The sequence below is a fragment of the Neolamprologus multifasciatus genome, chromosome 18 (genome assembly GCF_963576455.1).
Source record: "Neolamprologus multifasciatus chromosome 18, fNeoMul1.2, whole genome shotgun sequence".
NCBI classification, from domain to species: Eukaryota; Metazoa; Chordata; class Actinopteri; order Cichliformes; family Cichlidae; genus Neolamprologus; species Neolamprologus multifasciatus.
Window position 1 is genome coordinate 34,681,220 of NC_140456.1, and position 12,195 is coordinate 34,693,414.

Below are 12,195 nucleotides of genomic sequence, written 5' to 3' on the forward strand. Positions count from 1 at the left end.
AAAGGAGGACGCATTTGTCGGCTGCATTCGGAGGAGTCTATGAATTTGGACAGCCTTCGGCGCGTCGCTGTGACGTAATCGGTCTACAAATGCGGCCTCAGGAGGAAGCAGCCCATGAATTTGGACACGACTTTTGTTTGGCAGTGTCTAGAGCTTCAGTTCCACAGTTAAACTTGATTTATAACAGTGTGAAGGTAACAATACTTACAGGTGCTGAAGCTAGGAACAAGGCTAAGTTGAAGGGTAGAACCAGATGAGTTTAATTCTAAGGTGAGGACTGTGAGAAACTATGAACAACAGCTATGTAAACACTATGAACATGAACTGTGGAGGTTAAATGAAAATAAATGAATGAAAAATACTTAACTCTCTGTGTTTGTGCTTTTGTGAACGCTGGTCTTAAACACAGCTGTCTCAATCAGTCTCAGGTGGTGATTCTGGGAGGAGCAGCGAAGGCTCCACCCCACTGTGGAAAATTACTGTGACTCACCCAGACCATGACAGTGTTGTTGTTTAGTGAATTCAACTGATTAAAGTAGAACTGCACTGAATTGAATTACAAAACATTTCAGCATAACTTTCAGAATAAATGTATATTCACCATCCAAGTCTCAGTTGGCTAACTGAGAAGAAACTGTGGAATAGATGGCACTCACTACCACAGACTGGTAGAAGTTCTGCACACAGATTACTGTACACGTTAAAGGATACGAGCACCCTTAGAAAGTAGAGTCTGCTCATTCCCTTCTTTTATAGAGCACCGCTGGTCCAGTCTGTCATTCAGGTGAATGCCCAAGAACCAGCAGCTGTCCAGTTTCCACCTCCTCACCCATGACGTTGATGAGCCTCGTCACATTTGTTTTCCTCCTGAAGTCAACCGTGTCTTTTGTCTTGCTGATATTCAGAAAGAGGTGATTTCTTTGAGACCACTCCACAAGTTCCTCGCCAGCCTGTACTTGGAAACTGTGTGTTAATAAAATTGGATGAATGTTTATCATTTGCACTGCAGTTTCCCATAAGGAAGCAATGTGCAAATGTTGTGTGCATTCACACATGTGCACACACACAGACACAACACGCAGTTGATGCCGGGATATCTTTATTGAGCCTGTTGTCCTGAACAAATAAGTGCTGGAACAGTGAAGTGCCTCGGTAATGTTAGCAGAACGCCTTCTTTAATTAAAAACGTCCTGCATGAAGCGATGATAACAGCTGTCTGTGTGAAGGAGATTAAGTGGCAAACGGGAATTGTGTAACAGAGTATGTCACTTTGGTCACTGTCTGCTTTAGTGTATGAATATTACAAAACTTTCATGAATTATCCAGAATTATGCAGTAAAGTGGTGAAAAATCGTTATGTGTGTTGTTTGATGTTCACAATGTTATTTAAATGAACCCTCCCATACTTTATATTGGACTAAATAACTGAATTATTCCATTTGAATGTCATGTACCTGTAGAAAAAACAAATAGTTAGAGCAACAAACTGAGACTATTCTGCGCATTTCTTTGCGCCAGCACTGCACCTCCAAATCTGACTGAGTGCTGATGGTTATGGAGGGTGGGGTCGTGCCAAACGCCTCTTACGTTTTCTGTCTTATTATAGTGACGTCGTTGCCACCAACTACTTTAACACCCCGCAGTGCACTCGGACACAGCACTGCACCCAGCTCTTTAAACTGACGATAGTAATGGTCTTTGTTTTTCTCGCTAAAAGGCGACACGCTGCACTTCTGTCACTGTCAGCAGACGGAAGATACAGCGCCGATTAGAGGAGCGACCAAGCAGTGTGTATGTATGTCTTTTGTTGATTGGCTGAACCGTGGCCACTCTTCCCACAGCCTGCCGCTCACGGAGCTGCGCGCAGATATATTGAGTGCACAGACTTGAGCCAGTCCAGTTTCACAGCCCGCCGCTACTCCCGAGGGCAGGACGAGGAAATCTCCGAGCGGCTTTATTTTCTGTTAAAGTAAAGCAGAGGTAAGATAGCGAATACTTTTTTTTAAAGTGATGCACCGGTGCTTATACTACCCACTATATCTACAGCTAGTAATAAACCATAGAGAATAAGGCGCATCACCTGAAGGCGCACTCCCTTTGGGGAACTCTCACAGTTTGTGTTACGTATTTTTAAAAAAAATATTTTTAAATTTTCACTGCTCATAAAATTTGGCATTATAAATTGCTACTAGTTCGTTACAACCAGTAGTATCAGTAGTGTGCTTGGTACTCAATTGAACATTTGTCTGAAAATTATGAATTTTAAAATGAATTTTCTCCTCTCTCCCCTCATTTCCGTACTTAGACCATGGCTTCCCTCGCATGCAGCAGTTGCATGTGGATGATGGTTCTGGGCGTTTGTGTGTCACTTGTGGTTGGAACAGACTGCGGGAAGGAGTGTGCACTTTGCGTATACCATCTGCTGGGACAACAGTCAGGTTTCTCATCAATGGTAATGTCCCTACATTGTGTTTTGTTTATATTTCTTAAAAAGAGACGAATGAATAATTCATGAATTGTAATCAGTAAGTTGATAGTGGCACTGTGCGTCTGTCCACGGTGAAACAATTCATTTTGTCATAGTTCATACAAAACATGCAAAGTGACATTTACAGTGTTCAGCGAACATATTACGACACAACTTCTTGCCTTTGCTATTCTTTTGGACTTTTTTCTTTTCTCTTCAGTTTTCTGTGCTTTACACTGTTTTTTTTCTTTACTAACTAAATTCCCGCCTCTGTTTTCCTTTTTTATTTCCCTTCTAATCTCCATAGCTTCCTTTTCACATTTGTAGACTCCGTTATACCAAATTAGACAACACTCGTAACTGTAATCTCTCTGGGATTTCAGTCCGTGCCATTCTTTCTGTATATTATGTTATTCTCGCTCCTTGATTTGATTTAGTCTTTTCCTCTTTTCACGCCTCCCTTTTCCCTTTCAAATGCCACTTGCAAGATCTGTTGATGGCTATAATATTGATCTGGCATTCAAGTTCTTCAAACTGCAAATGCATTTTATCGTTTCCCTGCCTTTTCTTTCCTTTTAAGACCTCGTACTCTTCGTGTTTTATACTTGTAGGAATGTTAATAGTAATGCCAGACTTCCAATAAAAGATTATTGTTTCAGGTTTTTCTCAAAAACTGAAATAATTCAGACGCTGATGTTTCACTTTGAGTATGCAGCATATGCAGTTTCAGATTTCAGCCTTACGTTCATGTTGAGACAAGTTAAAATATTGACCAGAGAAATAGAAACTCTATGTTTGGAACATGTATTTTGCATTGTTTCATATTCTAATAAAACTGCTCCATATCATATTTTACATGTGAAAGAATTTCAAATATTTAATTAATTATCAATTATATAAATTATTATTATTATTTATTATGCATTTAGTATATTTCAATTACTTCTTACTTACTTCATTCTCTGAATGTTATTGGTTAAATTACTTCTTATTCTTCTATTGAGATCTGAATTACAGAACCTTACATTTTGAAGAGGCACTCACACTGTTTTTACATTATAACAAATGTATGTGTGTGTGTGCATATATGTGCATATAATGTACATTATTGTCTTTAGAGGAAAATGGATAAATATGTACTAGGTGCTAATATATTCTAATATATTCCTAATTCAATTTTCAGTCTTCTAAAGCAAACAGCACTGAAACTAACCGAGGCACAAATCCTCCCCACATGCTATCGAACATTTTTTCGAGTCAACATATTTGTGATGAGTCTAAGAAGTGAAATCCAATCATACCAAGAGGTTACGTGCAGATTATCCTCACAGTGTGCAGCTAAGAGCCCAGCAGTTGCATTATTATGACTATGTTCCTTCGCTTGGAGTTAAATGAATTGATAATTTAAGCAGGTTTATATTAGGTGTATCTGCTCCACTCATGACAGGTGAGGAACAGATGAGACGTCTTGTGGAGAATGTGTTGTTAGTAGTTAAAGCAATCGTTAAGACCGTGGACCCGTTGTGATGTGTTCTTGTTGATTGTTTCTCTGCACTGTTGAGTTTATGCCTTTGTGTGTCTGTTTGTGTCTTTGTGTGTCTGTTTGTGTCAGCCTCTCTTCAGGTTCAGTAACATTTCATTAGGTAACAGTGTCGTGGTTTAATGAAGAGGGAAAATAAAACAACAGTAGCAGCAGAATAAACCATTAAGGGAAAATCATTCATTCTTATATTATTGTCATTTGTCTGTGACAAAAAAGTAAAACAACATGAAATTCTTTTCTATTTCAATTCTTCCAAACAAGCACAAACTGAATTAGAAATAGAGAAACTGTTACATTTTGAATAAACAAATGTAAACTATTGCTATATATTGCCAAGAAATTGTTCGGTAACCTGTCTTCTTACCAGCAACTTTGCTCAGGGGTCAGATTGCCTCTAACACTCAGATTATTCAACATGTGTCCAGCATGTCCTCAGAGCTTTATGTGCTTAGTAACCATCAGAGCTTAGTAACCCCGTTTGTGTTTTATGTGCTGCCCTGAGCAGATGTTGCTGTTACAAAATGTTGGACTTCAGGTGGAATTTGGTGTGGATATTGCATGTTGTTCTCTTAAAATGTACTTTTGTTTCTTTTCAGAAATTTTAATTGCTTATGCTGCCCTCTTGACCAAGACGAGAACTTATTGGTAATCTTGTGGCTAAAAACAGGACAAATAAATAAAAAACAACAAGAAAAAACAGATTCTAAAAGTCAATAATGGGTCTTATTATACCTCACCTTTTTAAAATACACTTTCCATAAATACTTTCTAGAAGTTGTCGTGGTACTTTACAAAATGAAAATGTATCACTGTCACTTATGTTATTAAAAAGGACAGAAAAAGAGCTGTGAAAGAGGTATTAGCTTTATAAGTAGTACAGGGCCTGAATATAACTATAGACAGAAACATGTGAACTAGGGATGCAACGATACCAATTTTTTCAAACCGCTACGATACCGATACTTGGATCTGAGTACTTGCCGATACAGAGTACAAAAACCAATACTTCTACCACACACACACACACACACACAAATGCAATTAATTGGAAGACAGGTTTTATTTTATTCTCTGCCGATAAAAAATAAAATCTTAATAAAAATGACCACAAAAAACTTTCAAGTGAAAAATAAGCACTTCTGTTAAATTATTGCAGAGTCTCCACATTGTAATTTTACAAAATATCACTGAACTATTGGCACTGTCTCGAGCTTTCAGAATAATAAATAAACACTTCTGTTTGGAATAAAATAAATACAAATTAGGTCTGAGAATAAAATAAACTTTTAAATTATTGCAGAGTGTCCATATTGTAAATTCGGCATTGACGAACAAACTCCTCATCTGCCCGTGGATCATCAGTCCACTGTGCTGTTAAACCAAGGACTGACATCGCGCACACACTGCTTGTCTTTACCTCTTCAGAAAGTTTTGGCACCATTATCTCCCTGATTTTCCACGACCGGCATTGGCTGGTCATCCAGAGCGATAAAATGAGTCGAGCCTCTGTTATTTTAACTGCCCGTGGATTTTCTCTTGACATTTTTCTTCGCTTTTCCAAAACCTGAGTTAAAGTTGGCTGTTCCACACTGCTGACATTTTGTTTAGCCTAGCTACAGCAGCCTCCAGTTTCTCTTTTTTATCTGGAGCTGCCAGTCTCACTTGTCTAACCCTGTGCCTGTTTAGCGCGGGATGTCCCCCTAGTGGCCAATCTAAAAAACTACAACAGAAATGACAAGCCACCCTCTGATTAATGAAATAAGTTGGTATCGGTTCATGGTATCGGTTAACTTTTACGAGTATGAGTACACACACATTTTACAGTATCGGCCCCGATACCTGATACCAGTATCGGTATCGGTGCATCCCTACTGTGAACAGTTGTTCATCATTATTGATAGTTTATTGATGTTTTTGAAGAAAGATGGTTCAGCATGGGCGTCTAAATGTGTCCAGCTCAAGCTGAAAAACTGATTCAAATGAATATTGAACTGGATAAAACAGCGAGTTGTACTTGGAAGCTGTTGCATTTATGAAAGACTTGAAAGAAATTTTGATTTTTTTTTCCAGACATGCTCTCCTCAGTGTGATGGTGGGTTGGACAGCCAGAAGCTGCGCCTGTGCCAGGACTTACTGCTGGGAGAGGAAGGCCGCATCCCAATGGATGCTTACCCCAATGAACAGGGGGCGCAGGAAGCAGAAGGTACCCTGAACACTGATGATGAGTTTGCAAGATCACCAGAACAACAAATGTCCAAGAAGTATGGTGGATTCATGAAACGCTATGGTGGCTTCATGTCTCGCCGCTCATCCTCTACAGACGGCTCACTAGAGGAAACCAGAAACCAGAACGATGAAGAAAACCTCCACCTGGACATCCTAAAGTTCCTTAATACAGAAATTGGGCGTAGCAATAAGGGGGTTGATCAGGGAGGTGAGGTAGTAAAGAGGTATGGAGGTTTCATGCGTCGGGCTGAAGGGGAGGTTGCGCAGGGTGACCTGCTTGAGGCAGTGTTAGGCCGAGGCCTCAAAAAACGCTACGGAGGCTTCATGAGGCGCGTGGGTCGGCCCGAGTGGCTGGTGGACAGCAAGAATGAAGGGGTGATGAAGCGAGCTTCGGAGAACGGTGGTGAGCTACAGAAGAGATACGGTGGCTTCATGGACTAGGAGAGTGATGACGCCCCAGTCCCTCACCCGTCCAACCTTATCAAGTAATTACTGTTATCAGAACTTTTTTGGTGTTCGTGTAAGTTGCCTGCCCACCTATACTAAATTAAATCTCATCTTCTTTTGCATAATGTGCTGATCTTTGGTTTGACTGGTCATGTAATGATATGAAGAAAAAATATGAACGTGCACTGTTCAAATGTACACAAGCTGTTATTCGGTGTTTCTGTTTTTCATGACAATATTATTTATTAAAAGAATACGTTGATCAACATGTGTGTGTTCACATTTTTGAGTTTATGTGTTTGCAGGCTCAGAAAAGAAATCAAGCGCTCTCATTTAAATATGCAAATATTTGCTGCACATCAATAAAGACAAACAGCTTTGCTATTGTAGTTTCTATAATAGTGATACTGTAATAAAAATAAAATATAAACGCTACAATTTATATAAAAATGACTAAGGGTATATAAAGAGTTGTACACATGTGTTTTAATCGTTTTTATATAAATCAAAATTTAAAAGCAAGAATAGCTTATATTGCCTGTGTGTTTACCTTTCAGTATACACTGGACTTCAACACACTGAACAAATAAATCCAATGTCTACACTGTTTTCAAAAGAGGTATACGCGATAGTTGTTAAACCTTAATCCAGTCACAAACCACAGAGCAAGTGTCAGGACATTTAAATCTGAGTGGGTGGTGGAAAGTGTCGTTCTTACAGACAAATGGGATACATGTCTACAACTAAGAGCCAGGATTCAACCTCAGCAGGCAGAAGGTGAATGAGGTTTTAGAGGCTGAATATCTGAGTCATCAGTGTGAAAGTGGTTTTTAAAATATACACTCAAGTGTGCATTTTAATGCAATGAAAATGTTTTCATACACAATGAAAACAGCATTATGTGCAGATTGGAACCCTGAGGTATACCACAGTGTTATGGCAAATGCAGATGGACCCAGGAAGCAGAACGCACGGAGGCAGAGTTACGGTGAAGACAGTTTATTTACAGTGAGGGGGAGGTATTTACAAGGACAAAATATATACAACAGTGTATGAATGGGGACGCGGAGCCAGGACGTGCAGGTGACGAAAACACACACAGGTAGTGCGCTCGATCTAAAAAAGGAGAGGGACGAGAATTAGGAGGGTCTTGCCCGATAACCGAGAAAAGCTTAGAGTACACTTTACCGAGAGTTGGAGAGCTTACTTGGTACTGTTTGATGCCAAAACCTCCAGACGGAAAACAAACCAGTCGAGGCAAAATCCTAGGGAGGAAACAAAACTCCTTACAGTCACCAAAAATAATCCAAGGGCTCCAGCAGGCAGGGGCAGAATTTCAGACGCTCCAAAATACTCCGACACTAGTCCTCTGTCAGGTAGCTCCTAAAGAACACTTCTGAGGAAAGCATCTGATGAGTCACAGGTGTGCCAGGTTCAGTGACTCACTGCCCTGCCTACCTATACAAAAGGGGAGGCACCAAAAAACACATACAAACAAAAACACCACATAACCAGAACCCAACTCCTAACACACAGGTCAAGCGGGTTGTTAGAAGACTCATTTCTGACAGAAGAAGAACTACTCAAACAAGACTTCTGATACCAGTCAAGATATGAAAAAAATGCAGTATTAAAATCCCGTGATCGAACGAGATATTGCTCAAATCGTGTGATTGCACAATTTGAGCAATATCTGAGGTGGGCGTTCAGACGGAGGTAGCTAGTGCTGGGTGAATCCCCCCACCAGTGGCTTAAATCAGTTTCTGTTAACCCATTGTGGTAATACCCCGAGGATCAGAGACTTGGACGCTTTGAGCGGAGAGCCGGTCCAGACTTCTGGGGTGACCGTGGCTCAGGGGGTTGGGAAGCGTATCTGTAACCGGAAGGTCGCCGGTTGGATCCCTAGGCTCTCTGTCCTGGTCGTTGTGTCCTTGGGCAAGACACATTACCCTACCGCCTACTGGTGTTGAATATTTATTATTGTTAAACTTTCTTGATGCATGTTCAATCATCCAGGTAAGCAAATGCCCAAAAGTTGATTCTGTTCATCTGGACGTTTTCAGTGGGAGAAACGTTTCATCATCATCCAGGTGACTTCTTCAGTCTCAGCTGACTGCAGGTTTCAGGTCAGTTCCTTGATCATTAATATGCAAATTCTTCATTGATGACACCTGATCAATAACCATGAGTACCATTCACAGAGAGTTGGGGAATGGCTGCAATCACAGCATGTAAGATGGTGACAGATGGACCCTTAGGCCTTCTCCTCCATTCAGAGATGGTCTTTCCCATAAATGGCCTCCTTGACTCCGCCCTCAAACCAGCGTTCCTCCCTGTCCAGGATGTTACATCCTCATCGTTGAAAGAGTGTCCACTGGCCTGTAGGTGTGAATAGACTGCAGAGTCCTGGCCTGACGAGGTGGCTCTTCTGTGTTGTGCCATCCATTTTGGTTGTTTGGTTTCCCCGATGTATAAATCAATGGTCGTGAGAATTTCCATAATTATGACCAAGGAACTGCCCATTGTTCCTTCACTGAGCTGGTTTCAGTCATTATGCAAATGTATTGTTTATAAGATTGAAACCCACAGTCAGCTGAGCCTGAAGAAGTCACCTGGATGATGACGAAACGTTTCTCCCACTGAAAGCGTCCTGATGAACAGAATCAATCTTTGGGGAGTTTTTAAACTTGTTTAAACAGATGAGAGAGAATAATGTGTCATTTATATGTACCAGGCTTGTCAACAATATTAGTTAGGGCAGAACGTGAAGCTGGCTAAGAGTGATCCAATACAATTATGAAGGTAAAATACCTGGGTGGATCTTCATTGTACAATGTAGTATTAGTTCTGAGAAGGGAGATCTTACCGATTTTTAGAAAGCTGTCACACTGGAGAGGTTATAAGATAACATACACATATAAGAATACCAAATACATAATGTACTCTGTAAATTTCTTCACTGGTCATCCCCAGAATATATGCCAGTGGCCAGCCTCCCATGTCATGGCCCGGGGTCCCAGGGTTATGTTATGGATGTTACGTTATGTGTATGTAGTACCATATCACCCTATTAGAGCACTTCGCTCTCGCTCTGCAGGCCTACTTGTTGTTCCTAGAGTATTTAAAAGTAGAATGGGAGGCAGAGCCTTCAGTTTTCAGGCCCCTCTTCTGTGGAACCAGCTTCCAGTTTGGATTCAGGAGACAGACACTATCTCTACTTTCAAGATTAGGCTTCAAACTTTCCTTTTTGCTAAAGCATATAGTTAGGGCTGGACCAGGTGACCCTGAATCCTCCCTTAGTTATGCTGCAATAGATGTAGGCTGCCGGGGGATTCCCATGATGCATTGAGTTTTTCCTTTCCAGTCACCTTTCTCACTCACTATGTGTTAACAGACCTCTCTGCATTGAATCATATCTGTTATTAACCTCTGTCTCTCTTCCACAGCATGTCTTTATCCTGTCTTCCTTCTCTCACCCCAACCAATCACAGCAGATGGCCCCGCCCCTCCCTGAGCCTGGTTCTGCCGGAGGTTTCTTCCTGTTAAAAGGGAGTTTTTCCTTCCCACTGTCGCCAAAGTGCTGCTCATAGGGGGTCATATGATTGTTGGGTTTTTCTCTGTATCTATGAAGCGCCTTGAGGCGACTTTTGTTGTGATTGTTGCCACGGCCCCACACTTTGGGAAGGTCTGACCTAGGATGTGCCTATAATAAAACACTACAGCCTCCCCCACCAACAGACTGGCTGGGGAAGGAGTCAGAAACAAAGGAATGTCTTTGATCATACAGTTTGAACCAAGACTTACAAATTTAAGTAACACAATGACAACATTTAACAATTTCAACCTAACAGTTTCCACCAAACTCAGTTAAGTTAGAAACACTTTACTTCAAATGAAAAAACTGACTTATGTGCAACCAACAGAGCTGTATTCATTCAAACTATATCTAGTTATCTTAGCTTCAACTAAGAAGTCATTGTTCAGCTGCCTTATGGAGGGCCAGGAGTAACGAAATGAATTAATTCAATACGCCATTAAATTATTGATTAAATGTTTCATTAATTAATTAAAATGGGAATTAATTCATTAAATATTTCATTTCTTTTGTATTGAAAAACATAAACACTCACATCGCCGGTAGGTTAATGCAATGCTGTTTAATTCACAGCAGCTTCTGCAGTAACCATGGTAACCACAGACACTAAGCAGCTGGGTCGAGGCAGGTCAGACTCTGGGAAGTACCCTTCATGTCTCTTTGAAAGTAAAAATCAGTCGTTCGTCAGCGTGCAGCTTCCAGCACGGTGCTGTTGAAAAACTGCCAGATGGCTGCAAACCATCCAACACATTCATTGTTGAAACAGGACACACACACTGTAATTGTTGACCTCATATTGTGTACAGAGACTGAGCCCATGTGTGACGTTTGTTTTTATATCTAATCTAATCTAATCGAATTATATCTAATCTTTCACATGTGACACCGTTGCTATCTCAGTTACACTGGCTTCCTATTGAATTCAGAGTCCATTTTAAGATCCTGGTTTTCACTTCTAGAGCTTTGCATGGACAAGCACCAGCTTAAATCTCTGATCTTCTACAGGCCCATGTCCCAGCAGGTCCCTGAGATCATCTGATCAGGGCCTACTTGCTATACAACACACTAAGATAAGAACTAAGGGAGACAGAGCTTTTGCCACAGTGGCCGCCAGACTGTGGAACTCCCTCAAAGCTTAAGATCTGTGGACTCAGTAGTCAATTGCTTTGGGTTCATTTTTGCCTGTTTTATGTTTTATATATCTAATTTTGTTATCCTATGTGCAGCACTTTGTAATTGTGTCTAGAAAGATGCTGTATAAATAAAATTTGACTTACTTACTAATCTTTGCTCTCAAACCTTTAAACAGCAGCAAGTCTGCAGCTGAGAGAATACAAACTCAAACTCAGCAGGTTTGAACGTTTCTGTTCCAAATGAGCTGGAAGTGCCACGATTTCACTCGGTCTTTTATTTGCAGCATGTTTCAAGTGTTTAAAACGGGGGAATGATGGAGGACTGCGTTTTAAATGAGCTAAAATCACTGCGCAAACAGAGCACTGCATTGTCATGGGAACATGCGTGTAATTTGGTGATTTATTACAAGTATAAATGTTATTATCATTTATTCTTATCTGCTGCTGAGTCTCTTACGCTGATGGAAATGCAGATAACACATCACAAACATCTGTTCAACCAACCACATTCACTCTGATCTGACAAACTGGAGCGTTCGTCTCTTTTACAGCAGTGTTGTGTTTGCTGTATTTTTATGTTCTTTATATTGCAGACTTTCTCTGGAATAGTTGGCAGTAATAAGGATGATTTCTGTAAGGTTTCTTCCTGTTAAAAGGGAGTTTTTCCTTCCCACTGTTGCCAAAGTGCTGCTCATAGGGGGTCATATGATTGTTGGGTTTTTCTCTGTATCTATGAAGCGCCTTGAGGTGACTTTTGTTGTGATTTGGCGCTATATAAATAAAA

The 12,195-nt window shown here is 40.5% G+C and overlaps 1 protein-coding gene across 1 annotated transcript; it reads left to right on the forward strand.

The window, feature by feature from the left end:
• The first annotated feature begins 1,651 nt into the window (after window positions 1–1,651).
• LOC146498464 (proenkephalin-A-like) lies at window positions 1,652–6,949 on the forward strand. Its single transcript, XM_085139172.1, has 3 exons — window positions 1,652–1,980; window positions 2,306–2,452; window positions 6,081–6,949. Exons 2-3 carry the CDS (start codon window positions 2,309–2,311, stop codon window positions 6,675–6,677), a joined length of 741 nt encoding a protein of 246 aa, XP_084995298.1. The 5' UTR covers window positions 1,652–1,980; window positions 2,306–2,308; the 3' UTR covers window positions 6,678–6,949.
• The last annotated feature ends 5,246 nt before the right edge of the window (window positions 6,950–12,195 follow it).